Source organism: Metopolophium dirhodum, chromosome 1, assembly GCF_019925205.1.
Source record: "Metopolophium dirhodum isolate CAU chromosome 1, ASM1992520v1, whole genome shotgun sequence".
NCBI classification, from domain to species: domain Eukaryota; kingdom Metazoa; phylum Arthropoda; class Insecta; order Hemiptera; family Aphididae; genus Metopolophium; species Metopolophium dirhodum.
The window spans coordinates 146,618,203-146,643,962 of NC_083560.1; the positions used below are offsets into that span (position 1 = coordinate 146,618,203).

At 29.5% G+C, this 25,760-nt stretch overlaps 5 protein-coding genes across 5 annotated transcripts; 2 read left to right on the forward strand and 3 right to left on the reverse strand.

The window, feature by feature from the left end:
* Positions 1-2,025: 2,025 nt before the first annotated feature.
* On the forward strand, positions 2,026-2,630 carry LOC132933227 (uncharacterized). The gene is made up of 2 exons (XM_060999539.1): positions 2,026-2,312; positions 2,396-2,630. Exons 1-2 carry the CDS (start codon positions 2,026-2,028, stop codon positions 2,628-2,630), a joined length of 522 nt encoding a protein of 173 aa, XP_060855522.1.
* Positions 2,631-3,040: 410 nt separating this feature from the next.
* On the reverse strand, positions 3,041-3,499 carry LOC132933228 (uncharacterized). The gene has a single exon (XM_060999541.1). The coding sequence runs from the start codon at positions 3,497-3,499 to the stop codon at positions 3,041-3,043; it is 459 nt and encodes a 152-aa protein (XP_060855524.1).
* Positions 3,500-4,710: 1,211 nt separating this feature from the next.
* LOC132937540 (zinc finger MYM-type protein 1-like) lies at positions 4,711-5,847 on the reverse strand. Its single transcript, XM_061004364.1, has one exon. It carries the CDS (start codon positions 5,560-5,562, stop codon positions 4,711-4,713), a length of 852 nt encoding a protein of 283 aa, XP_060860347.1. The 5' UTR covers positions 5,563-5,847.
* LOC132933229 (zinc finger MYM-type protein 1-like) lies at positions 5,571-8,222 on the reverse strand. Its single transcript, XM_060999542.1, has 8 exons — positions 8,132-8,222; positions 7,908-7,976; positions 7,675-7,752; positions 7,451-7,519; positions 7,227-7,295; positions 6,855-6,965; positions 5,754-6,776; positions 5,571-5,608 (listed from the first exon to the last, which is right to left on the reverse strand). The coding sequence occupies exons 1-8, from the start codon at positions 8,220-8,222 to the stop codon at positions 5,571-5,573; spliced, it is 1,548 nt and encodes a 515-aa protein (XP_060855525.1).
* Positions 8,223-19,137: 10,915 nt separating this feature from the next.
* Positions 19,138-21,010, forward strand: LOC132933230 (uncharacterized). The gene is made up of 7 exons (XM_060999543.1): positions 19,138-19,263; positions 19,329-19,439; positions 19,502-19,812; positions 19,866-20,097; positions 20,243-20,347; positions 20,404-20,878; positions 20,941-21,010. The coding sequence occupies exons 1-7, from the start codon at positions 19,194-19,196 to the stop codon at positions 21,008-21,010; spliced, it is 1,374 nt and encodes a 457-aa protein (XP_060855526.1). The 5' UTR covers positions 19,138-19,193.
* Positions 21,011-25,760: the final 4,750 nt, after the last annotated feature.

Consider the following 25,760-nt stretch of genomic DNA (forward strand, 5'->3'; position numbering starts at 1 on the left):
CTCGCACGCACACCTGAGCATTGTTTATTTTTATTTTTATATTGTTCTAGAGATTATATTTTATGTAGATTAGGCCGCGACGCGGTATCGGTCACATAGGCCGCCGCAAATGAACCAGTACGGTTTTTCATAGTGTAATCGAAACACCCATTGTTACGTGCGCAAATCGCCGTTTTATAAATTAACTTATAGTTTTTTTGTCGGCACGAATTGCCAGTATAAGATTGTTTATGTTGGCGCAAATCGCCACGTAAATTATTATTGTATTTTTTTGATCTGTGTACGGTGCGCTTATTAATATTATAATTGTTTTTATAGCCGTGTGCGCTGTTCGTCGCGGCGTAGTATTATATTATTATTTCGTTCGGCGCTAATCGCCGCCCTTATTATTGTTGCGACATATTATTAATATAGTGTGTGTCGCGTAGTATTAATACATATTTGTTGGGCCAAGAGGGCCACGTAAAATTATTATTATTATTATTATTATATCGTTGTCAAGGCGCGAATCGCCAAAATTATTATTGTTTTTATATTTTTTTATCTTGTGTGTGTGTGAAACTTTATTTTCATTATATAGCTAGGACCAGCTGGCCAGACTGCGCTCCACAACTGTGAGTTATTTTATCATTATATCTTTGTCAGATTAATTATTATCGTGCCGGAAGGGCAGTATAAATATTATATTTTATCTTGGTCGTAAGGGCCACCGATTAATTATTTATATTATACTTTTTTTATAAACTATATTATTGTGTTGCTGTGATTCTAATATAGCTACATTATTATTGATATCGTGAATTATACAGCAACTAATTATTTACTTGAAACGTGTTACCTTTTATTATTAGTTTTCTTTTAAGCACACACTCACACAAATACACACATACACACCGCATTCATATTACGTAGCTCGTCGGTATTCGTGAGGCGATCCCAACCGCTGCCGACTGAGTTACTCACACACAAACACACCATAGGTCATAGTGTACAAGAGTCGGTAGGTGATTAGTGGTGCGCGCGAAGTATATCTGGTGTCCGGGCATACTTGATAATATTTTTAGTACCCGGCGGATTCAATTAGAATATAACGTTAAATCTGCAAGCTTTACTAAATCGTAAACATTGCTATATTGCACCTTGAGTGGCATATTGGTCCCACTAGGTAGAATAAGTTTAATGTTTTTAAACTGTTCTAGTAAATCTTTCGCATTTATTAAACTCGGATGTATTTGTCCTGACCTAGCACTTTGTAATATCTCGACGAATGTGTTTACCCGCATCATTTGTATTACCAATGCCTGATTAACCATTATGAATTGCTTATTCGATTTAATTTCCGGGAAAGTGACATTGGTTAAACTAACTAAATTCGCTGTTGTTAGTTTTAGTGACCCTAATTGTTCTTCGAACGTTTCCGCTTGTAGTTTTAAAATTCTAAGATTTTCGTCTACTAGGTTTATTGGGCCCCCTCTTTGTTTCTCGTAGTTTACCTACAGAGGACTCAAATTTCTTTATGCATGCCCAATTGCACAACCCATATAGTACCTGTGCTGCTTGTGCAACGTATTGCATTACCCCCCGGCGACGCCTATGTTCGACGGAGTCTAGTAGTAATTAGGTAGCCATACACGAGCGGATTTCATGACGGATTTGGTCCTGGGCGGATTAAATCCTCTAAAAAGTCCTATCGTGTATAGTGTTCAAAGGATTCAATCCGACAGATTTAGAATCTGACGGATTTAGTCCAACGGATCAAGTCTCTCGCTTTGCCACAGACTAAAAGACCAGGTCCGACGGACCACGGACCTTGATAAGAAATTTGTATTTTATTGATAGTAATAATTTTATTATCATTTATTATTATCATACAATATCATCTGTTTACTTATCAATGGTTCATTAATTATTTGTATGTGATATATTTTAATCATTTTTAAATCTTAGTGTTTTTTTAAGTGTACCTAGTTAATTTTTTTTAGTAGTATTTATATACATTTCACATTATACACAAATCGTCAAATCATGGAGTGGAGTAAATCTATAACAACAGATTTCATCGAGATGTACCAATCCAAACCATGTTTATGGAAAATAAGCTCTGTTGAGTATAAGAACAAAAATTTAAAGTCTGTTGCTTATAATGAACTTATGGCATTTCTCAAATCTAAAGGATTGGCTAGTGCTTCTGTAAAAGAAGTGAAATGTAAAATTCAAAATATCAGGAGAATGGTTAGAAAGGAAAGATCAAAAGTAGAAGCATCTAGGAGAAGTGGAAAAGGTACAGATGACCTGTATACTCCAACATTGTGGTAAGTATTAATTTTTTACATAGGTTCCCAATTTGTTGCAATATGTATGTGTACTATATTTGTGTATTAATTTATTCTTGAAGGTATTATGATCTCTTATCCTTTGCAAATGATATGGACCCACTTCCATCAATTGATAACCTAGGAGGTACTAGTGATTGTAATAACGAAATAGATGTAGAAAATGACTGTAACAATTTAGATTTGACTGAAAATAATTCACAATATTGTGAACAAGATGTTTACAGTGACATATCCAATACAAATGTTGGTCAAAATCATGTAAGTTTTTTTCAACAAATTAAAAATGAAAACTAGGTTTAATTGTTAGATAGTGACTATTAAATTTAATAAAATGCAAGTGTTTATAATAATTTAAGTAGAACATGATACTCTCAATGACAGTGTTATATAGTATATTCTTAATCTGGATAATAATTAATAACAAATAATAATAATAATAATAATAAGTAATAATTAGTAATAATAATAATAATTAGGTACAATATTAATTAATTAGTAAAAATATTAAAAATATCGTAAGTTATTTAAAATAATTATGATTTTCCTTTTTTAATCATGTCATCCTGCCAAGCTACTTTTCCAACTCCATTAAAATACTCTAAATACTTATCTCGGTTTATTTTGGCTGCTGCTGGACTATTTCTTGCATTATTACAATTTTGTAATGGAAACAATTGTCCACTTACATCAATATCTTCTGTGTCTTATGTCTCACTGTTTTCAGATGTAGGTTTGACATAAGAAGAATTGTGCTTTATAAGAAAATTATGAAGTGTGCAAATTGCTAAAACAATATAGTTTGTGTCATTCGGATCAACATTAATAGATGTCTGCAAAATGCGAAATCTACTTGCTATTAGACCAAAAGCATTTTCCACTACATTCCTAGCCCTTGATAGTCGGTAATTGTAAATCCTTCTTTCATAGTTTAAGGATTTTTGTGGAAATGGTTTTAAAACATGTTCTTCTAGTGCAAATGCTTCATCTCCAATGAATACAAAATTACGATTTTCTTCACAATCCATAGGTTTTGGCAAATTAAGAGTTTCATTCTGTAGTCTTCTGTGAAATGTTGTTGCTTGTATTACGCCACCATCAGATATCCTACCCTGTTTTCCAACATCGACATAAATGAACTCATAATTATGATTTACAATAGCCATTAGAACAATACTATAAAAATTTTTATAATTATAATATAGTGCACCAGAACGTGCAGGTTGACAAATGCGAATATGTTTGCCATCAATACACCCTCCACAGTTGATCATTTGCATCCATCCTTAAATTCATTAGCTACTTCCTTCTAACCAGTAAATTATCTAGATAAATATTCTTTTATCTTTTATCTTATCTAGATAAATAGAGACTATTAATTAACACAGTTATCTAAGATAAAAATCACCATTATCTAGATGAATTTATCTAGATAATTTAATTTATTAAACGGGTCTTATTTATTATAGGTAGAAAATTAAGTAATAAGTAGGTAGTATTTACTAATAACTAATAACTACCTAATAACCATCGACATTTTCGATACCATACTATTAAGTTATTTTAGGTATATTGCTACGACTGCTACGAGTTTTTGTTTGTATGGTTTCGTAGTATTTAATAATTAATATTATGTTATAACATAAATCATAATGCTGGTATCTATATTATGTAAACATATTGCAATAAAATATTTATAATTAAAATCTATACATCCATAATACCCAGAAATAAAATACACCAGTGGGCACTACGTCAGTCCAGAATAACATATAAAAATAACTCAGAATAACTTGATTGTACAAAAATTACGTATTAGTATTATTATCATTGGTTATAAAATGTACAATAATAGACATAGTATTTATTAATTATTATCAACGATGTTATAAACATAAATGGTAGGAGTATCTAGTATCTAGTAGACCTATTGGATCACGTCCCAACAATATCAACAAACAGCAAGTAGCTAAAATATTATTATAGTCGTACAACTACCTCGTGAACAGTGCCGCAACTAGGTATTGTAGGGCCCTGATGCCAAAAATGTTATGGGGCCCCTGTACCTGTACTAAACAGTATAATGAAATAAAGTTAGTGCCACAGATAACCTTTAGCAGACCCCTAATACAAAATAAAATGTATGGCCCCCAATTTTTAAAACTTTTCAAGCACTATAAGAGTATAGTTATGTTGGTTATATTAAGTTCATCATATTTTTAAACACATCTCCAACAATACATCAGTTATCAGTAGTCAAATAGTCAAATTAATAAAAAGCAATTCATTTATTAAAATATTAAATAATATAATATTTAAATTTCAATAACAAAAAATAAACAATATTATAGGGTATTATAGGTATTATACAAATATTTTATTTTAAAAAGTTTTTTTTCCTTGCCTTCATGTTTGAAAAGTCATGTATTAGTTTTTCAATATCAAGTTCTTTTGTCCTTGATTTTTCTATGTTAAGTATACTTATGCCAGTTAATCTATCTTGCGAAATAGAATTCCGAAGATAGTTTTTGAGGAGTTTTAATTTGGAAAATGACCTTTCGGCCGTAGCTACGGTAACTGGGAGACTTAAATATATAATACAAGCAGTGATAATTTGACTGTAAAGAGATGAAAGATCATATTCAATTATAAAAGATGACAATTCTTGAATAGTTTGAATTTTTGTATTTTTAATAAATTCTTTTAATGAAATTAGTTGTCTTATTAAATCTGATGTCACATCATTATTGTAAAATGATATGAAATCATAACAAGATTTAACTATTTCTGACTCTTTCATGGTAACTATATTTTGTGGAAGTAAAAATTCAAAATTTCTTGAAACGGAATGAAGTCCTTTAAATCGATCTCGTAACTGAAATAAAGCTGTATCAATGAGAGGATAAAAAATTGCTATACGAAATTTTTCTTCGGGCACATCTAATCGTCTATCTCCTTGAATTTCTCCACAGTATTGTTTTGAATATATTCTACGGGTTGCAGGTTTTGTGGTGGATATACCCCATTTATGGCATAATTCAGTTGCTGACCCAACGACTTCATCATAACCATCTCTCATTTTTTCAATTGATAAAATTGTTCCTTGCAATAAATCACATGCCTTGTGAAGATTGGTTTGTGGTGATTGTAATACCTTTGATACAATTGATAAAGGTTTTAAAATATTTTCCCAAATGGTCATCAACATAACAAATTCAAATGATTCCATTTTTTTTTTCAGTGATTTGGCTCTATTTTTTTCATCACTTTTGTCACTTGTTAATAATATATTGGTTAAAGATTTTAAAACATTTATAAAATTTAATTTTAGTGAATACACGGCGTTGTGTCTTGCTTCCCATCGAGTAGCACACACATTTTTTAATACTTTATTTCTTATTTGATCTGCGGTCTTCTCACCAAAAGCCAACGATGCCCATCTAGGTGCGCTCTTGCTAAAGAACAGAAATATATCTTGTACAAGATCAAAGAATAAAGCTACTTTTTGAGAGCTTTTAGCAATATCAGAAATAACCAAATTGAGGTTATGAGCTGTGCAATGAATGTAGGAAGCACTTGGTACGACATCTGAAATCCTTTTTTGGACACCAGTATATGCACCACTCATAACTGATGCCCCATCATACCCTTGACCTCTACATCTTTTTATGTCCAATTTACAATTGTTCAATATTTCATAAATTAAATTAACATGATCTTCAGCACCATGCTTAATTAATGGATAAAATCCCAAAAAAGATTCCATTATTTTGAAAGATTTTGCTTCATAATCAACTATAACATATCTTATAATTAAACTAACCTGGTCTATTTTTGTGATATCTTGGGTCGAGTCCATTATTATTGTAAAGCATTGAGCATTTCGAATCTCATCACAGATTAATTTTTTAACATTTGATGCCAATAGTTCAATGAGCTCATTCTGTATTTTCCAACTAAGATATTTTATTTTCATTTCTTCATTGTAAAGTAATTTGTTTAATACAGGATCATATTCGGCAATAAGTTTAACGGTGCGTAGAAAATTTCCTTCTGAATCAGTATTTTTTTTCCCTTCATTTCCTCTTAATGCACAGTTTCCAGCAGTAAGACTTAAAATAATTTTTATTAATCTGGTCAAAACATCTTTCCAAAATTGGGCTTCAATCGATATTTGTTTTTCTACATTTTTTTCAATTGTTTCATTTTTTACCCATAGTAATCGTATTTGAACAGCTTCTAAGTGTTGATGGGATTTTTCATGTTTCATTATTTTAGTACTCAAATTTTGCCAGTCACATATACCTTGAATCCAGTTATACTTGAAATTTGCGTTCAATCTGTTGGCAAAGAGCCAACAAGTTTCACAGTATACCTTACTCATTATAACTGAAAAACATAACCATCGCCTTGGAATTTTCATTCCAGTTTTAGTAGTCAAGTGATAATAATCAATTGAAAAATAACGACCACAATTTTTCAAACTGACATTTTTCAAAATATATTTGTTTGTTGGCTTACAAGGACCATATGAGATGATTTGTCTCTTTAAATTAGAATCAGTAATGTTGTCAGGGAATCTGCCTCTATCAGTAGGGTATTCTGAATTCAAATCAAGTGTAGTATTTACCACTAAAAAAACAAAAAAACAATTGATTAAAATAAAAGATAATAAATAAGTTTAATAAAATAAGTCAGTAAAATAAAAATAAATAGATTTGTCATATTATGAAATTCTTAGTTATTGCATAAAATACCCAAAAAAGCTTGTAAAAAAATAAATAATATACACATCTTTAAAAATAGTCAGATATTGTACAAAATCCCTAAGCAATACATAAAATGTCATGATTAAAATAGATATTAACGCTAACACAAAATAAAATTTATTACCGTTTATTGCAGATGATTCAGTGTCCAATATATCTGATTCAACCCCATGTCCTACATGGTCATTTTCATCTAAAATACATTTTAAAAACATTATAGATTATTTACTGTTATTCGCTTAAATTGTTGTATAAATTAATATAACATACAAATGTTTAGTTAAAAATGTAAAACTATTTAGAAAAACAAAAGAATATACAATAATAATAAAATTAATTATTAAGTACCATTTATTGCAGATGATTCAGTGTCCAATATATCTGATTCAACCCCATGTCCTACATGGTCATTTTCATCTAAAATACATTTTAAAAACATTATAGATTGTTTACTGTTATTCGCTCAAATTGTTGTATAAATTAATATAACATACAAATGTTTAGTTAAAAATGTAAAACTATTTAGAAAAACAAAAGAATATACAATAATAATAAAATTAATTATTAAGTACCATTTATTGCAGATGATTCAGTGTCCAATATATCTGATTCAACCCCATGTCCTACAACTCCTACATGGTCATTTTCATCTAAAATACATTTTAAAAACATTATAGATTATTTACTGTTATTTGCTTAAATTGTTGTATAAATTAATATAACATACAAATGTTTAGTTAAAAATGTAAAACTATTTAGAAAAACAAAAGAATATACAATAATAATAAAATTAATTATTAAGTACCATTTATTGCAGATGATTCAGTGTCCAATATATCTGATTCAACCCCATGTCCTACATGGTCATTTTCATCTAAAATACATTTTAAAAACATTATAGATTGTTTACTGTTATTCGCTCAAATTGTTGTATAAATTAATATAACATACAAATGTTTAGTTAAAAATGTAAAACTATTTAGAAAAACAAAAGAATATACAATAATAATAAAATTAATTATTAAGTACCATTTATTGCAGATGATTCAGTGTCCAATATATCTGATTCAACCCCATGTTCTACAGGGTCATTTTTATCTAAAATACATTTTAAAAACATTATGGATTATTTGCTGTTATTCGCTTAAATTGTTATATAAATCATTGTAACATATTACAAATGTTTAGTTAAAAAATGTAAAACTATTGAAAATACATTTTTGAAAAACATATACCTACTATTCATTATATTTTTTTATAAATTAACTTAATATAAAAACACAGTATTGTACAATATTTGAGTATTGGTAATCCAATATTTTTTTTTAAGTAGATAGTTATAATATAAAATATATAGAGTTAGAAATGCTACTGGTAGCTACTGAAATTACAATATTCACAGTAATTTATTGTAGTATTGTACCTATTGGTTTAGTGTTTACTATAGGTATTATGTCTAGTTACGCGTATGCTTTGCAATTTGTAAAATATTAAGAATAATTAAACTACAAAAATGAAACATTTCAAATAAAACTTACTTTGTTCAAGTTGATCCAGTTTAAAAAAAATTTTAATTTTTTTATTCGTTTTTAAAATAATTTCTTTTTGTTCTTGATTTCTTTTCCTTTTAGCAGCACCACTAAGGACTTTTGGTTTCATAATATTTTACTGAAGTACTTAGTTTGTCTTAGTTACAAAAGTTAAAAATTAAGTAGGTATAACAAACAAAAATGATCAAATTCAACGAGTAATATTAGTAAATAGTAGGTATTAGCATTATGTTTAATCAATGGTATTAGGTTTTAGGTATACTGATTACTGATATATCATATAATAATATCCATGGCCGGATGGCACGAGCGTGTGTTTGTGTGTGTACTATGTTGAGAGTTATAAATAAATCTATTTTTAATTTTCAAATGTGAATTACCATCGTAGATGTAAACAAAGATTATCAGTTATCAGTGGTCTCAATTTTATCGGATATTTATTCATCATTTGGCGTATGATTGTAATATCAATCTATTATAGAAATATGGAATGTACATTTTCTATTTTTTTTTTTTAATAATAAATTGCTTAATTTTTCCTTTTTGATGATGGGCCCCCCCCATAACATAAAACCTGGCCAGGGAATGCATTGCATACCCTGCCTCCCCTATTGTTGCGGCACTGCTCGTGAATCGTGGGACATATTATTATATTTATTATGTTATACATTGGAAGTCGACTCACCGTAGTACCGTACGCGTGTTCTTATTAAAGTTTAATAATTGAATTTAGTGAATCTGTGATCAAGTATTTTTTACTATGCGGAGATTTTTAGTATTGACTGCTGATAAAAATGACGCAAGTCAGTTGAAAAAACAACGTCTTCGAGAGGAAGAAGAAGACGATCCTGGTAAAAATAAAAATATTCAAGAACAAGATCTACCGAAGTTATCTGAAGAACCTTTGATTAAATCATACTTATTAGATAGTCAATTTTTTACTGTTATTAAAGAAGATGGATTAAAATTGACTGCACAATGTAAAAATTGTCCCAAAATCATTCAAGGACAAAAACTGTCCACAGGAATCTTCTTAAGTCACTTAAAAGTAACTATATACCTAATAATTAAGTATAGTAATATACAGTGTACTATTATACTCGTATAGTTTTAATTTTGAATGCAATAACTGCAATAATTATTAGTATACCAAACAGAAATAAATATTTGTGATTTTAAATTTTTAATATAAACATAAAACATTGATTCCGAAAGTTGAAGAGGCTCGAAAACGTGCAAAGAAATCAATGGTAACAACTATAACGCATGCAGAATTACAGGGCAAACGATCTACTTAACTATCAAAACAACAGGTAAATTGTATAATTAATCTAGTTATTACTTATTATAAACTAAAATAATTGCCAAATTTTTATACATAATACAAGTATTTTTGCTTTTAATTATTAATTTTTGGAACATATTCAGAGAGTTGTTTTTTTATAGTACCTAGTACCTATACATGGTAAATAACTAATTTGTTTAGTAAAAACTTTACTGGACAGATAAATTATGTTAAAATAGTTGTGAAAGTTTATTTGCTTAATATGCAACTGTTCACTTGTGTTAAAATATAGTACATACATATATGTTAATATACAGTGTAAAGGGTTTGGCGTTTGGGGACATTTTTGCAAATAAAAATTAAAAATAATTCACATTTAGAAATTAAATATTTATTTAACTAATGAATTTTGTAAACGTGATGACAATTACTTAGAAAGTGTTTGCCCAGCTATTTTTAAGACAAATACAGTTAAATATTTAGGTCTGAATATTGATGATTGTCTAAATGTATAAGTTATTATTAATTTAAGAAAAAATGTTTATGTATTTAACATCTTAAAAATATTTTGAATAATAATATGGTAGAGGTACTTATACTATGCTCTAATACAATCTATAGTTACATATGTAATTACTAATTAGTAATTACATTATGTGGTTCCGCTTATCAAATACATATCAAATATCAATGAACTCGAGACCACTTTAAACTCCTTAGTAAAATATCTTTTCTAGAAGCCAAGACCATTCGTTACAAATACACTATAGAATATAATTGAAAATATTAAACATTACTTCGCATTATTTATTATAATATGTTTATAGGTACCTTATTATTTAAGCATAAATATACCATTATACTATCAAATCATACCTATTGTACTCGTTATAAGCTCAATACTAATTTAACTAATCCTATATTAAGAACATGTTTAGCATAATCCGGACCTTATTATGTATTTGTACGTTTTTGGGTTAAATTTAAAATTAACCCTCAAAACCTTTATTATCTTCATTTAAAAAAAAAATTGCTATTGTTTTTAATACATATATGTAAAAATTAAAAATTAAATTGTATGTTGTTAATTTATATAACTTTCTATTATGTAATAAAAACACAATTTTTTAATTAAAAAGGTTCACATAAATTAGAACCCAATGAAAACAAATGAAGGGCTCCGTGCAATAACGAGACAAGTCCACTTTTTTTCAAAAGTCACTTTTTGATGTTATCATATACAGATTTTTTTTCTTTACAATTGTATGCAACAACGAGACATGTCCAGTGATTATTTACGGAGTTATTGAGTAAATGGACTTGTCTGGTTATAGATATTATGAGCAAGAACCAGATAAGTCCGGACTTATCTGGTTTTTACACAGAACAGTTGGCTATAAATAGTAAACAGTAGTATTGATAGTACTATTATGATAGTCATATTTATTGTTTTACACATTATCATTATTATAATACATATTGTTGAAAATATGTTACCATGTTAATTCTTGCATTTAGTTTCTATTGCTAGTTGTAAATTATTAGGCTGATTATACATTTTAATGTATTGTTTTGAAACTGCTCCATAACTGCTCCATAACGGGCATAGTGTTATTTAGTTTTTATTATTTTTCAAAATGAACTGTGATAATATAGCAAAACAACTTGAATATGATGAATCTAACTCTGACTCATCATTTGATTTTGATTTAGATGATGACACTCGAGATCCAGATTATAACATTTTTGAATATAACGATCTCAGTGGCATACTGGCTTTTGATTCTGATCCAGAAAATAATTTTGAACCACTTTCAACATCACCCTCAGGATCAATTAATATTATACCAGAATCCAGTGAAGATGAACAACTTACACCTAGTACATCTATTGGTATTGGTAAGAAAAGAATAAATAATAAATCAATCATAGATAATAATTCTGAACCACTTTCAGCGACACCCTCAGGATCAATTATTAATATTATACTAGAATCCAGTGAAGATGAACAACCTACATCTAGTACATCTATTGGTATTGGTAAGAAAAGGAAACAAAATAAATCAAATTGGCAACGCAATATTACAAAAAAGTGTAGATCTGAAGGTGTTGAACATAATTCTTTGCGTAATAAAATTGTTCCTCCTAGAACTACAGGCTCTGACTGTCACTGTAATCAAAAATGTTTTACTAATGTATCGGATGACCAAAAAATAAATTTACTTGCAATATTTAATAATATAGGTGTTAAGAACAAACAAGATACATATTTGGCTGGATTAGTTAGGGTCAACCCTGTTATTCGTCAAAGGAAAAGAGATGGTAGTCGATCAAGTAAAACGTGTTCTGTAAAATATGAGATAAAAAGTGGTTTAGATATTATCCCTGTTTGCAAGAAGGCATAATATAATGTTTTATTAAGTTTTTATTATTACTAGGAGTTGAAATATTATGTTTCTTTGTTTTTAGTTTGTCATATTGTTACTAGGGAAAATAGTAAACTATTTTATATGTTATAATAATAATACCTATGTATTTCATTTTATTATTTATTGTTCAATTTATTAAAATGTTATATTCATTTTTTTTTTTTTTGTACATAAGAAAACAAAAAGTTATCATGTTATTTATTTTGCTTTTTAAGATTTATGTTACAAGGTGATCTCTATTTTCTATTTTTTTTTTGTTAAAATGGTTATATAAATACTATAAAAAATAAGTCTTTACTGTTAAATAATAACATTTATATTATTACTAGGAAAAGAAATATACTATTTTAAATGTTATAATATGCATTTCATTGTATTGGTTATTGTTAAATTTATTGAAATGTTATTATCATTTTTTTTTGTACTTCAGAAAACTAAAAGTTATGTTATTTATTTTGCTGTATAAAATTAATATTACAAGGTGATTTCTATTCTCTATTTTTTTTTGGTTAAAATATAAATATTATAAAAAAAAGTCTTTGTTGTTATTTAACACCCTTCACAACGTATCTTAAAAAGTTTAAATTATAGGTATTTAATAAAATATAACTCTAATAAAACATATAATACAATATTTCACATAATACTTGATGAATATATTTATAGATTATAGATACCTGTTGATCGTTAAAATTGGAATAAAAAATTATTATTTAATTTTTAAAAAACCTTATAGCATACCTTATTACATAACATACTTACGAGCAAAAACCAGGTAAGTCCATATGTTTTATATTGCAATACAAGTTTTATCAAATTTCATTAATTTATTTTATTGATTAGTATTATAATTATTTATAAAACTGTCATTAAAGGATTTTACTTTAGTTTTTAAGAAATAAATAAATTAATTTATGGTAAAACACAAAACAAATAAAATTTTCGAAAACTTTTTTACAATTAATGAGCAAAAAAACAGGTAAGTCCATATGTTCCATACTTGCAAGATATTTTATAAGATCTAAAATTTATTTAAAATGCAAATTCACTTTACTCAACCATTTACATGTAATTCAAGATACTTATGTTGTAGTTACAAATAAAAATATAAATTTTTAAAGTTTTGGTGAAATAAAACATGTCTCCTGAACAATTTCAAAAAGTGGACTTGTCTCGTTGTTGCACGGAGCCCTTCAAATTGTAAAATTAAATAAAGTAATATCCATCCTCCTCCGAAGATGAAGAAGAAGAAGAATATAGATCACCCATAGTATCATTAGCACTGACAATGGATGCATATCAATTACAGGATATTATGTGTTTTTATTTAAAATTAACGAAAACTCACATTGATTATTTTAACCTTAATAATCATGAGGATCCATTTATTTTTGACATTAAATTGGTGAGACAGGTTCATAATTTTATTTCAACTAACAATGTACATGAAAATGTATTATGGTGCGAGAGAACCAATTGTCATAATAATTTCATTGCTACGACTCGTAAAATTATTAGAAAGTTGAGATTTAACCCCCTGTCAATAGCTTTAGGAATAGCCCGCACAACACGCGTATTACCGATAATTAGAGCAAATAATTTTTGTTATACATTTAAAGAGTTAACTTATATATTATATGTCACAAATCTAAATAAAAATGAAACGGAATTGATTTTAACATTATATTTAGAAACAAAATACGTCACAGAGACTGACGACTGGTTGGAACATACCACGAAATATTTCTGTAGTAGGATTAATAACCGTTGCCAGACAATCTTCAATTTTATGAACCCAAATAAAATTATGTTAAGTTCTGAAAAAAAACTTTTCCAGCAGTATACAGGTCAACCGTCAACCATGCTATGCTGGTATAATAAGAGAATTTAAAAAATGCGAAACTTGTGTGCGCCGCCTACAGATATGGGTAGGAACGAATGAGTTAAAAAAAATGCAAGGTTTTATGCCTGTAGACTTAGATGCAGCAGAAATAGAATTATTAACGTCTCGAATATTTAACATGATAAGTGAATTTTAGATAAGTAAACGATGTTTATACAGATACTAATAAACGCTTATTTATAACTATTTACCACGCTTTTTTTTCTCCCCTTACGTATTTACATATTTATAATATTCAGGTATATATATATATATATCAACTTGAATACGTTTGTATTAAGCTAAGAACAGAAAATGTTTCGTATTTATTTCAAATAGAACATATCATATGGGAAGTACTCGAGATGAATAACGTGTGTAATACGACCTAAAGTTTTGCTACAGGCATACAATATTTCTATTTTCCTAGGACGTGCAATGTACATATCCAAAAATAGTGGTGCACATAAATTAGAGATTTATTTGAAAAACATGTATCCAAACACATCCTACACACCTGATAGGAAAATGTGCTATACCATACAACTGATACTACACACCACTAGTTTGTTGGCTAGAGGTTTAAGATCTTCCTCCGCATTAATATATATAGTAATAATTTTAAAAAAATGTGTGATCTCAACAGTTCATGAACTATTACTAGGTACGTATCTATGTTTGATAAATGAAGGTGTTAACATAAGGAATCTCTTATTGTATTATTATTATTACTTTTTCTCATCAAAAACATATCTTTCGAACTCGAATTAGTCGTATCCAGAGCTTCTCGTCGACTGTTCAATACGAGAACCTACACGACACTTAACACTATGGACGCTGATTCGAGTAAGTATCATTATTTTTTAATATTATTAATATTTTTAAGAATTTTATTTTTTATTTTTTTTATAGTCTTAGAAGTAATTGAGAGGTATTTCCGTACCTCTCTAGAAAGTTTAATGACACCTCACTGTGAGGTGTCATTAAACAATCACCGACATTTTAATGAAAATTGTTTTGCATGCAAGGAAAAAAAAAAAAAATTCCATACCATGTACCACATGTCGCGGAGACCCGAGTGGCGTAACTTTGTTTGGGGTAAATTTAATTTAGATTTGAGCTCGAATTTAGATTTTATTAAGTATGAATTAGTTAGATATTCTATTTGTGACTTTGAATATTTTTTCCGTAAAATATTTCAACAAACATATGAATTACAATGCGACCGTGGTCACCGGATCTGGAACAATAATCTGTTATACGGAAGTGTGATATGGCCACAAGGTATAATAAGACAATATTGGGCGGGTGTATTATTAAAAATTAGACGATGTAGGGATTACAATATAAAACATTTAGAATTAAGAGAGACGACTGTGGGAACAAATTATTGGGGGCTTTTACTGTACAAAATTTTAGAATTAAAATGTAGACCTAACTTAGATAGTATTATTAATAATTTAGAATATTTAGATTTAGCTGTAAATAATGTAAATAGTCGTGCACATATTAATAGTGATAATAATAATAATAATTTAGCATATAATTTAGATGTAGAATTAGGTAATTTAAGTTTTAACAGTTTATTAAATTTAAGGGAGTTTACATTCGGGTCAAGTCGCTTCGAAAACTGGAATAATGGCTATCCGAATTGAACCTAATTATGGTTTTTTTTTTTATGTCTAGTTCCTAAATATATTATTCCTTGCATGCAATTTGTATACCGCATCTAGAAAAGGTAACTATACAATCTTTCATTATACGTTTAAACTCGATTTTATAGTATTTTTAAAACAGGCGGCTTGAACACTTTACCATACGGATATTAACACACCCGATATATACAACAAACCGACGACCCTGTATTATTCATTGTATAACTGAGATCGGTGGTGGCAGCGGCGGCGGCAGGTCTTAGGTAGGGATTTTTTGAATGAATGAATAGCCGCTATTCATTACTCCCCATAGTTGATGATATTTTGTCGTACCATATTAACCTATATCTCTCTCGATCGCTCTGTGTCAATACTACACACGTAATTATCATAATATAACGTTTTAATTTTTCTTGTTAATTTATTTTAAAATGTTTAAATGCGAGCAATGTTTTTTGAAATTCGTATACAAGCCAAATTTGATCGCTCACCGAAAAACACATCTCGAAATGTTTAAATGTCGACAATGTCCTTCGGAATTCACGATGAAACGTAATCTAACTAGACACGAAAAAAATCACAACGCCGAGCGTATCCCGTGTATTAGGTGTGGTATTACGTTCAGTTATAAGACCAGTCTCAATAAACATTTGAAAAATGCTCATGGTATGTATTTTTGTATCCACTTTAAATATTTATTATTATATTTAAAATGTTTTATCAGGTATACTACAAATCGCGCCACACGTTTTTGTACCAGACTTACAGCCTGGTCCATCATCCGTTCGTAAAGATTGCCTATCAACTGTACGAGATAAACAAAACGTCCGCTTATCACCCATTCGAGATAACGCGAGGGACGAATTTACGAGTAACGCGAATGAATGCTGGAAGGTTCTAGACGATATCGATCTTTTCGGACAAAATGATCGCTTATCACCAGAACGAGATAACACGATGGACGAATTTTGGAGTAACGTGAATGACGCTGAATGCTTGGAAGTTCTAGACACCGTTGAGAATCTCGGACTTTATGATTTTCAAGGTTAGCATTTTTTTTTTTATAAGCGTGCTATAAGCTAATTAGTTTTTTTTTAAAATAAAAGATTCATACACTACGCTCGTTAACGGCAAACGTGTCTCCAGTGCAAATACAACGTCGGCTGTAAGGCTAAAAAAATTACGTTTAAATCTCGTAAAGTCTTCAGGATTTACACAAATCTCTACATCATCAAATCAGACAATTACCTGGTATTACGTGAAAAATACCAACAATATTCAAAACTATATCTACTTTCTTGACTCGATTAAATCCGAACTAGTCGATTTACTAAAATCAATTGCGAGTAAAAATCCGATCAAGTTTAATTTAAAGCTTGAGGCGACATATAATATACCGAATGTGGAATATTCATCGGAAAACCGTGCTTTTAAAACATCGGCTAAGTCGATTTTCTGTGATACCGGAGTACAGGAAATTGTCGAAGAGGCATTCGCTAAATTAATGAAAGAGCAAGACGAGTATACAAGCAAGGGTAGTGGTTTCACATTACAATGTATAGACGGTTTAATGTTAGGTGTATATAAATATAAACCTATAGGCGGCTCATCATACATACAACTACCAGGCGCAATAGAAAATAAAAAAGCTGTGATTAATCCGCAGAACTTCGACTCACAATGCTTCAAATGGGCGATCCTAGCAAAACATGTCACAGGAAATAATAAACATCGTGTTGGTGATAATTATTTTAAACACCAAGAAAAATATAATTTTACAAATCTATCATTTCCAACACCACTACATCAGGTTAAAATTTTTGAAAAAAATAATCCAAACGTCTCTGTCAATGTTTACGGTATTGATAAACAATTTCAACCACCGAAATTTCCGGAATATAAAGTATTTAAAGAAAGTAGTACTAAAAGTAGTACATGAAGAAAAACCCGATCACTTTGATCTTTTACTAATTTCAGACCAGGACGATAACACTCACTATAGTTACATCTCTAATTTTTCAAGACTCATTAGCGCTCAAAAAACCAAACATAATGGGCAGTTAATTTTCTGCAAACGGTGCTTTACATCATTCGATAAACAACAATACAAATATAAATTAAACGGAGTTGCAGGACTTGAACAACATAAATTAATATGTGGGGAACACAAGCCCATACTACCTCAGTTACCTGAACCCGGATCAATACTCGAGTTTACTGCATGGGATAAAACGCAACGTCATCCTATAGTAATTTACGCGGATTTCGAAGCAATTCTAAAGAAAAGTGATGAGAAAATTGGAGAAAAAACAACAGCTTTTCAAGAACACGAGCCCATGAGCTATGGGTTTATGGTTAAAGCAAATGAAGAAATACCAGTGGAACTGCTTGAAAAATTCGGAATTCCGACATCACCTGTAATTTACCGTGGAAATGAAAATAATAAAGACGTGGCGAGACATTTTATAGATAGTATTGTGAATATAGGTCAAAAAATTGAAAAACTACTCAAAACAAACACCCCTATAATTTTCACTATTGAACAGCGGAGAACACATGAAACATGTAATACTTGTAATTTATGCAAAACCAAATTTTCTCATGAAAATCATAAAGTGGCTGATCATTGTCATTTATCAGGGAAATTTAGACAATCATTATGCAATACGTGTAATCTTAAACTTCAAACCCCTAACTTCGTACCAGTATTTTTTCATAATTTATCAAATTATGATGCACATTTTATTGTCACTCGTCTCGGGTATGATACAAACTCTATCTCGGTAATACCAAACAGCGAAGAAAAGTTTATTACGTTTTCAAAATACATTAGCAACTTCTTCACATTAAGATTTATCAACACACTAAGATTTATGGCCTCCAGTTTATCAACACTTTCAAAAAATTTAATTACACCAGGATTTGAAAAGTTTAGAGACAGTGCAAAACATTTTTCTACACTAGATTTACCACTAGTTACTCGTAAGGGGGTATACCCGTATGACTACACAGATGAATGGGATAAGCTTGAAGAAACCAGTTTACCGGCGAAAAAATATTTTTACAGTACATTGGACGAATCACATATAAAACATGAGGATTTTGAGCATGCAAATACAGTTTGGAATCATTTCAACTGTCAAACACTCGGGGAATACTCTGATCTTTATTTAAAAATCGACGTGCTGCTGCTGACTGATGTGTTTGAAAATTTCCGAGATCTCTGAATAAGAACTTACCATCTGGACCCATCATTTTACTACACAGCACCGGGATTTAGTTTTGACTGTATGCTGAAATACACGGGTCAACAACTTGAACTGATTTCGGATTATGATATTTTGTTAATGTTCGAGAAAGGTGAGGTCAGGTTATTTATTAAAAAAATAAAAAATAATGTGATAAAATATCTGTTTTTATTATAGGAATTCGTGGCGGCTTGACCCAGGCGAGCATGAGATATGCAAAGGCGAATAATGAAAAGACACCAGATTATGATCCAACACAACCAAAATCATGGCTTGTTTATCAGGATTGTGAGTATAATGTTATATTTAATATTAAATTTATTATATTTATTATATTACTTAAATTGCAGGTAACAACTTGTACGGTTACGCAATGTCACAATTCATGCCATACGGAGGATTTAAGTGGGTTGAGCCGAAACTAGAGGGGTTAAATGATTTAAACGATAGATCACCAATCGGGCGGATGTATAAGGTCGATATATCATATCCAAAAGAACTTCACGACAAGCATAATGATCTGCCATTCCTACCGAAAAATAGTATTCCACCTGGTTCAAAAGTTAAAAAACTTATGGCGACTTTAGAATCAAAGAAAAACTATGTGATTCATTATCGGAACCTGCAGCAGGCTATAGCCAACGGACTCGTTGTGGAAAAAGTAGCATATTTATTTTATTTATTTTATTTATTGCATATTTTGTTTTATTGTAGGTTCACAGAGTTGTGCAGTTTAATCAGTCGGACTGGCTTAAAAAATACATAGAATTAAACACTGAGATGCGGAAAAAAGCGAGGAACGACTTTGAAAAGGATTTCTTCAAACTCTTAAACAATGCCGTTTTTGGGAAAACCATGGAATCTTTAAGGAAACGTTTTAAAATGGAGCTTGCTTGTAGTGAAAAACGTTTGGAAAAACTTATAAATCTTACTACATTCAAACACTGTACTACGTATGACGAAACCCTCAACGCTGTCTCATTAGAAAACAAAATTATCATGTTTAACAAGCCAATATATATAGGTAAATATATATATAACTAATTTACTATTATCAAACATATTTTAATATTTTTTTTAATTTTCACCAGGTTTTGCAGTGTTGGAAATTTCCAAGACCGTCATGTATGATTATAATTATAACGTTATGCAGGCTCATTATAGGGATAAAATTGAGCTCATGTATACTGATACAGGTAAATGTTTTCAAACTATACTAATTTTCATATATTAATTTATATTGTAATTTTAGATTCACTGGTATACTATATTCAAACCGATGATTTTTACAAAGACCTGGAGAATAATTCCAATTTACTCGATCGAATGGATACATCAGACTTACCACAAGATCATCCATGTTACATTGCTGAGCGAAAGAAAATTCCTGGTTTGTTTTCCGATGAAACAAATTCAGAGGTTATGACGCATTTTTGTGGGCTCAGAGCAAAGTCTTATTCATATAAGATCAATGGCAAGGAGAAGATCAGGGCGAAAGGAATCCGCGGGCATGTAGTCAGAAACCATATGAATTTCAACGATCATTATCGCTGTCTGTTTGGTGATACAACTTTGGATGTGATGACGGAGAATGTCTCTATCCGGTCGTTCAATCATCGATTGAAGACTATTAAATCAACCAAATTAACTTATAATAGTTTCGATGACAAGAGGGTTATACTTGAGGATCAAATACATACCTTGGCTCACGGTCACTACTCTATAGAGTGAGTTAGAAATAATTGTATATTTTAATTTATTGTACTTTAAATATTTCTGAATTGTATAGGGACACCAGAACATTAGAGCAAGCAGAAGCCGAATTAATACAACTTCCGGAAGCCGAGCTAGACAGATAGTTTTTTATTTTATTTATTATAGATGATTTGTTTTTATATTGTAAAATATCACTGTAGATATTATTATTATTTTTTTTTTTTTTATTTTGTAAAATATCTCTGTAGATATTATGTGGATATTATATGTATTATTATTATCGAATTGATTCTAGTTAGGATAGGATAGGATAGGATAGGATAGTATAAAGAAATAACTCATTGATATAATAAAATAAATAAATATGATATTTATTTTTACAAATTATTTACAAACCATTTTCTTAGGCTAAATACTTTATAAAATGAACATTGTTTAGGATTGAAATCCATATGAAAAATACAGCATGGTAAAGTTTCTTCATCACATATTTGGTATAGTGGAGGGCACCCCATGTCGTCAATATTGATGATCCCGATGTGAGGAATATACTCTAAAAGAAGTTGTTTTTTCTGATCGCCTTTAACGTATATGAAACTGAGCTTTAGCGAATTCAGTACTCTACCTAGTTCTTCATACTCAACATCCCCATATTCCAAAGATAGTTTGTGATAATTACGCTCCAACCACTTGTTAGTTTTCCGACTCTTGTTATCCTGTATTGATTTTGAATTTTTAAAAATCCAATGTTGAGTGGCCCATGTTTCTACATCTACTATAGACATTTCTTTTATCATGTATTTATTATCCCTCCCGAGAATGCAATGGAAATCAATGATGGCAGTAGACATAATTATTATTTGGATGACAGTACTTCAGGAATTTGTTTCAACTTGTCTGTATTTTCTTTGATATTTTGTAACAATGCTTTGATTTTTATAAGGTGCTCTTGTATATCATCACACGTTAATTGAAGTGTTTCAACTTGTTCTTCTTGTGTTTGAATAGACTTATGATTTTCCTCGAGTAAATTTCCAAATTTATCTAGTCTTATACAATATGATTTGATGGTTTGTTTGAGATTTGTTACAAATTTTCTCGTTTCACCAGCCTGTGAACATCCGAACACGTTCATACCTAGAGCTCGACTGATGCTATTTTCTAATGTCACTCGTATTTATCCAACTATTGTGCGTATTATCAAACCCTAGCCATTTTACGAACATCTGTTTTCCCTTCCTACGGATAATTTTCTCGACTAAATAATCGTTTGGGAGATTGGTCTTTTGAATTTCTTCAGAGTAGAAACAACCTAAAATCGGGTTTCCTGTATAATCTTGTAGTTGATAAGTAGTGGGGGATGTCTTGTTTATTTTGGTTATTTTAAATATTTCTGTGGACCAGCTCGGTAGATAACCTTTTGTAAATACCCCTTTATATATACTGATACGAACGTTATCACCAATGTTAAATTTAATTTTTCCATTAAGAATCGGACGTTGCTTTAATTTTACTGAAGAAGGATTGTTATCAGCCTGTCTGGGTGTCATAGATATTGTTCTGTGTTTTGAATTATTATATTCATTAATCATAGATTGTAAAATAGAAACCCATTCATGTGTTCCTCGTGCAGTGAACTCCCTATACATTTTTTCTTTAATTGATCTGTTAAGGCGTTCAACGATACAGGCCTTCGTTGTACTATACGTAGAATATTTATGTATATTGTGTTTCTTCATCAACGCATCGAATGTCGCATTGTAAAATTCTTTACCGTTATCGACCTGTAATAGTTTTGGCGAGCGCTTGAGTAGTATTTTTGACATTGCATTTGAAACTTCTTTAGCCGTTTTCGACTTTAAAGGTATAGCGAAAGAGTATTTCGTGTAACAATCTATGATAGTTAGAAAATATTTATAGCCTTTATTCTTTTTAGAATAAGGTATCATTTCCACCAAGTCTGCCTGCCATAGATTCTTTTTTACCATACACATTAACTCTTCGCCTTGTATAATTTTTTCTTGCTGGTTTGTGTAGTTCGTTTGCTATATCGCGTTTAGACATTTGGAATTCGTTTTATTAAACCCGTTTCATACAATTCTTCGTAAATTGAAAGTATTTCGTTGGAAAGCCCTGTATTACCGGCAGCTTGTGAGGCTAAAAGAAGTCGTAACCTATCAACCCACTCGTTTGGATCATTCCAATATACTAAATTATGCGCTTGTAATTTCACACCCGAACCCGAGGTGAATAGCTTGCTAATAATTTGCTCATACTTTGTACCACCCTTCCTAATTTTTGTCACGTCCTGTGTTAAATGTGCTGAAGTATGAATCAGTATTTCTTTATACGTATTTAAGTCATTAGCGGAGTATTGCATTGGATATCTGGAACACAATAACTCGCTAAGCCCCTGTGTCAGTGGATAAGAGTTTTCTCTCACAACTATTGCACCGTTTTTAAATTGTATTACTTCTGTACCTAATTTGATAATGCCATTAGAATATTTTTTTGGGCCATATACTTTATCTTTTTCTTGGTCTTCTAATTTACGAAAGTTTGTAAACCGGTTGTCGGATGCGTTGGAAACCATATCATTATCGACTTTGGAAGTCTGTAATTTGTTCAGAGGTTCGATTATTGGCTGAAGTGTTTGTGATACAAAAGATTGAATATCGGCTTTTCCATGTTTTAATGCAATATACTTGCGTTTAATATATGGCAAGATATATCCTAACTTGTGATGGTAATATACGTGTGTTTTACATTATTTGTGAAGTAAATAGGTGAACGGGTATGGTTTCAGCATAAATACCCTCATGTATTTAGCGATAATTGGAGACAAATATATGATTTCTATGTTACATTGATGGAAAATCATAAAAATATAGTGGTCTTGACCGACGTGTTATAGATTTGTGTATTTCGAGACAGGTATAGTGATGAAAATCAGTGAAGATTGTAATGAGAGTATAGGTATATTATATTATATAGCTGACGAGTGAGGCTCTATGAATACAGTTTTTATGATGTTTAAATAAAAATAATAACTTTTAGCAAAAGTATCTATGAAAATACCGATTTTTACAGGTAATGTATTAGTTATATATACCTATTTTTACAGTGAGAATATGATAATTGAACACATTTTTATTGAATTTATGAAATGTTTACATGTTTTAACATAATATAGTATGAGTACCTATAATGTATGAGTCATAAAACTTGAAATATATCTAATGCGACATGATTGATGGAATGATTTGTAGACTATAGTTATATGTAATTATTAAGATTTTCGATATTTTAGACATGTCCTTGACATAGAAATTATATTTGTATAAGATTTTATCGACATTAATATACCTAATATAATAATTTGGGAGAAATTAAGGTATTTTTATCAATTTTCACTAGAAAAAAAATATATATATATATTTCCAAGCTTGTGAAGGTAATATACAAGCGATTTCATGATTATTTTACAAAGTAAGCATATCGAATACCTAATACATGAAAAGTATCAGTGATAAGCATCCATGTATAGTATAGATATAACTGTATAAATAATAATAAACTCCTATTATTTTGCTAGGCCATCTGTGTAAGATATGCGTTAAAAATAATTGAAATATATATGGTTTACTATATGATATCATAAGTGAAAGATTATCACAGCTTGACGTAGGTACATTTTATTTTGTTTTTGCTAATATGTGATGAAAATAACTATAATATAATATTATCTTTCTCATTATCGAATACCATGGAATTTAAATATGATTTTGTAGGTATTATATTACATTTAATTGTAGTATTAGTATGCACAGCGACGTTGTGATATATTTCATGTATCTACTGTAAATATATAATAATTAATATATGTTTAAGAATTCAGGTATTAAATAAAATAGGTATATATCGAAAGTATTTTATATAAATTATTATTTGAAATAATCAATCGCGTCTATATGTATGCACGAATGCTGCTTAAGTAAATATGTATGCAAATGTATGTACGTGTGTATGTGTGTGCATGTATGTATGTATTAACTATTATATTATAGTGCAACGATATGTTTCGGATGTTGAGACTTGTAATAATGACTCGTTATAGTGATGGTCATGCATTTAGATACATTTAATAACTAAACTGTATATATGCCTTTGATGGTAATAAACTAGACATGGGTATGATATTTTTTATAATATTACATATTATTTTATGAAATTATGATATTTTTGCCCATTTTTTACTAAAATATTGTGATGTTTCCTTAATATGCTTTATTGAAATTTTGATATTTTTACTTATTTTAGCAAGATTTCTGTATTTACACACAGACGGCAATGTTTTTTTTTTTTTTTTTTTTTATCAAAATCAGTACATTTTAATGTGTATTCACATTGTTGAGTATATTTTTAGGTTTCTGCATAAATTCTACCTACGTATTTAACGAAAAAATGAGTAAATTATAATATATGATCAGGTACTATATTGCATTTAATTGTTGTATATTGGATATCGTTACATCAGTATCCACGGCGACGTTGTGATATATTTCATGTACCTATCTAATGTAAATATATAATAATTAATATATGTTAAAGAATCCAGGTATTGAATAAATTATATACCGAAAATATTTTATGTGAATTATTATTTGAAATGATCGAGTCTATGTATGTATGTATGTATGTATGTATGTATGTATGTATGTATGAATACTGTTTAAATATATAAGAATATCAAATATGTAAGGATATAGGTATACAAGTGTGTGCATACTATGTAAGTAATATATGTGTATGCCTATATTATGTAGATGACTTATTGATGTGTACCTATATATATATATATATATATGAATGTTTATATGTATATATAGTTAT

What these genes read in the sequence shown, in the direction of transcription:
- LOC132933230 (XM_060999543.1), top strand. Translation starts at nt 19,194, where the DNA reads ATGCTGAAATACACGGGTCAACAACTTGAACTGATTTCGGATTATGAT. An exon ending in ATGGCTTGTTTATCAGGATT is followed by an intron (nt 19,440 to 19,501) that starts GTGAGTATAATG and finishes CTTAAATTGCAG; the next exon opens with GTAACAACTTGTACGGTTAC. An exon ending in GCTCATGTATACTGATACAG is followed by an intron (nt 20,348 to 20,403) that starts GTAAATGTTTTC and finishes TTGTAATTTTAG; the next exon opens with ATTCACTGGTATACTATATT.
- LOC132933227 (XM_060999539.1), top strand. Translation starts at nt 2,026, where the DNA reads ATGGAGTGGAGTAAATCTATAACAACAGATTTCATCGAGATGTACCAA. An exon ending in CTGTATACTCCAACATTGTG is followed by an intron (nt 2,313 to 2,395) that starts GTAAGTATTAAT and finishes TTATTCTTGAAG; the next exon opens with GTATTATGATCTCTTATCCT.
- LOC132933229 (XM_060999542.1), bottom strand. Translation starts at nt 8,222, where the DNA reads ATGTTTTTAAAATGTATTTTAGATAAAAATGACCCTGTAGAACATGGG. An exon ending in TGAATCATCTGCAATAAATG is followed by an intron (nt 7,753 to 7,907) that starts GTACTTAATAAT and finishes AATGTATTTTAG; the next exon opens with ATGAAAATGACCATGTAGGA. An exon ending in TGAATCATCTGCAATAAATG is followed by an intron (nt 7,520 to 7,674) that starts GTACTTAATAAT and finishes AATGTATTTTAG; the next exon opens with ATGAAAATGACCATGTAGGA.
- LOC132933228 (XM_060999541.1), bottom strand. Translation starts at nt 3,499, where the DNA reads ATGGCTATTGTAAATCATAATTATGAGTTCATTTATGTCGATGTTGGA.
- LOC132937540 (XM_061004364.1), bottom strand. Translation starts at nt 5,562, where the DNA reads ATGGAATCATTTGAATTTGTTATGTTGATGACCATTTGGGAAAATATT.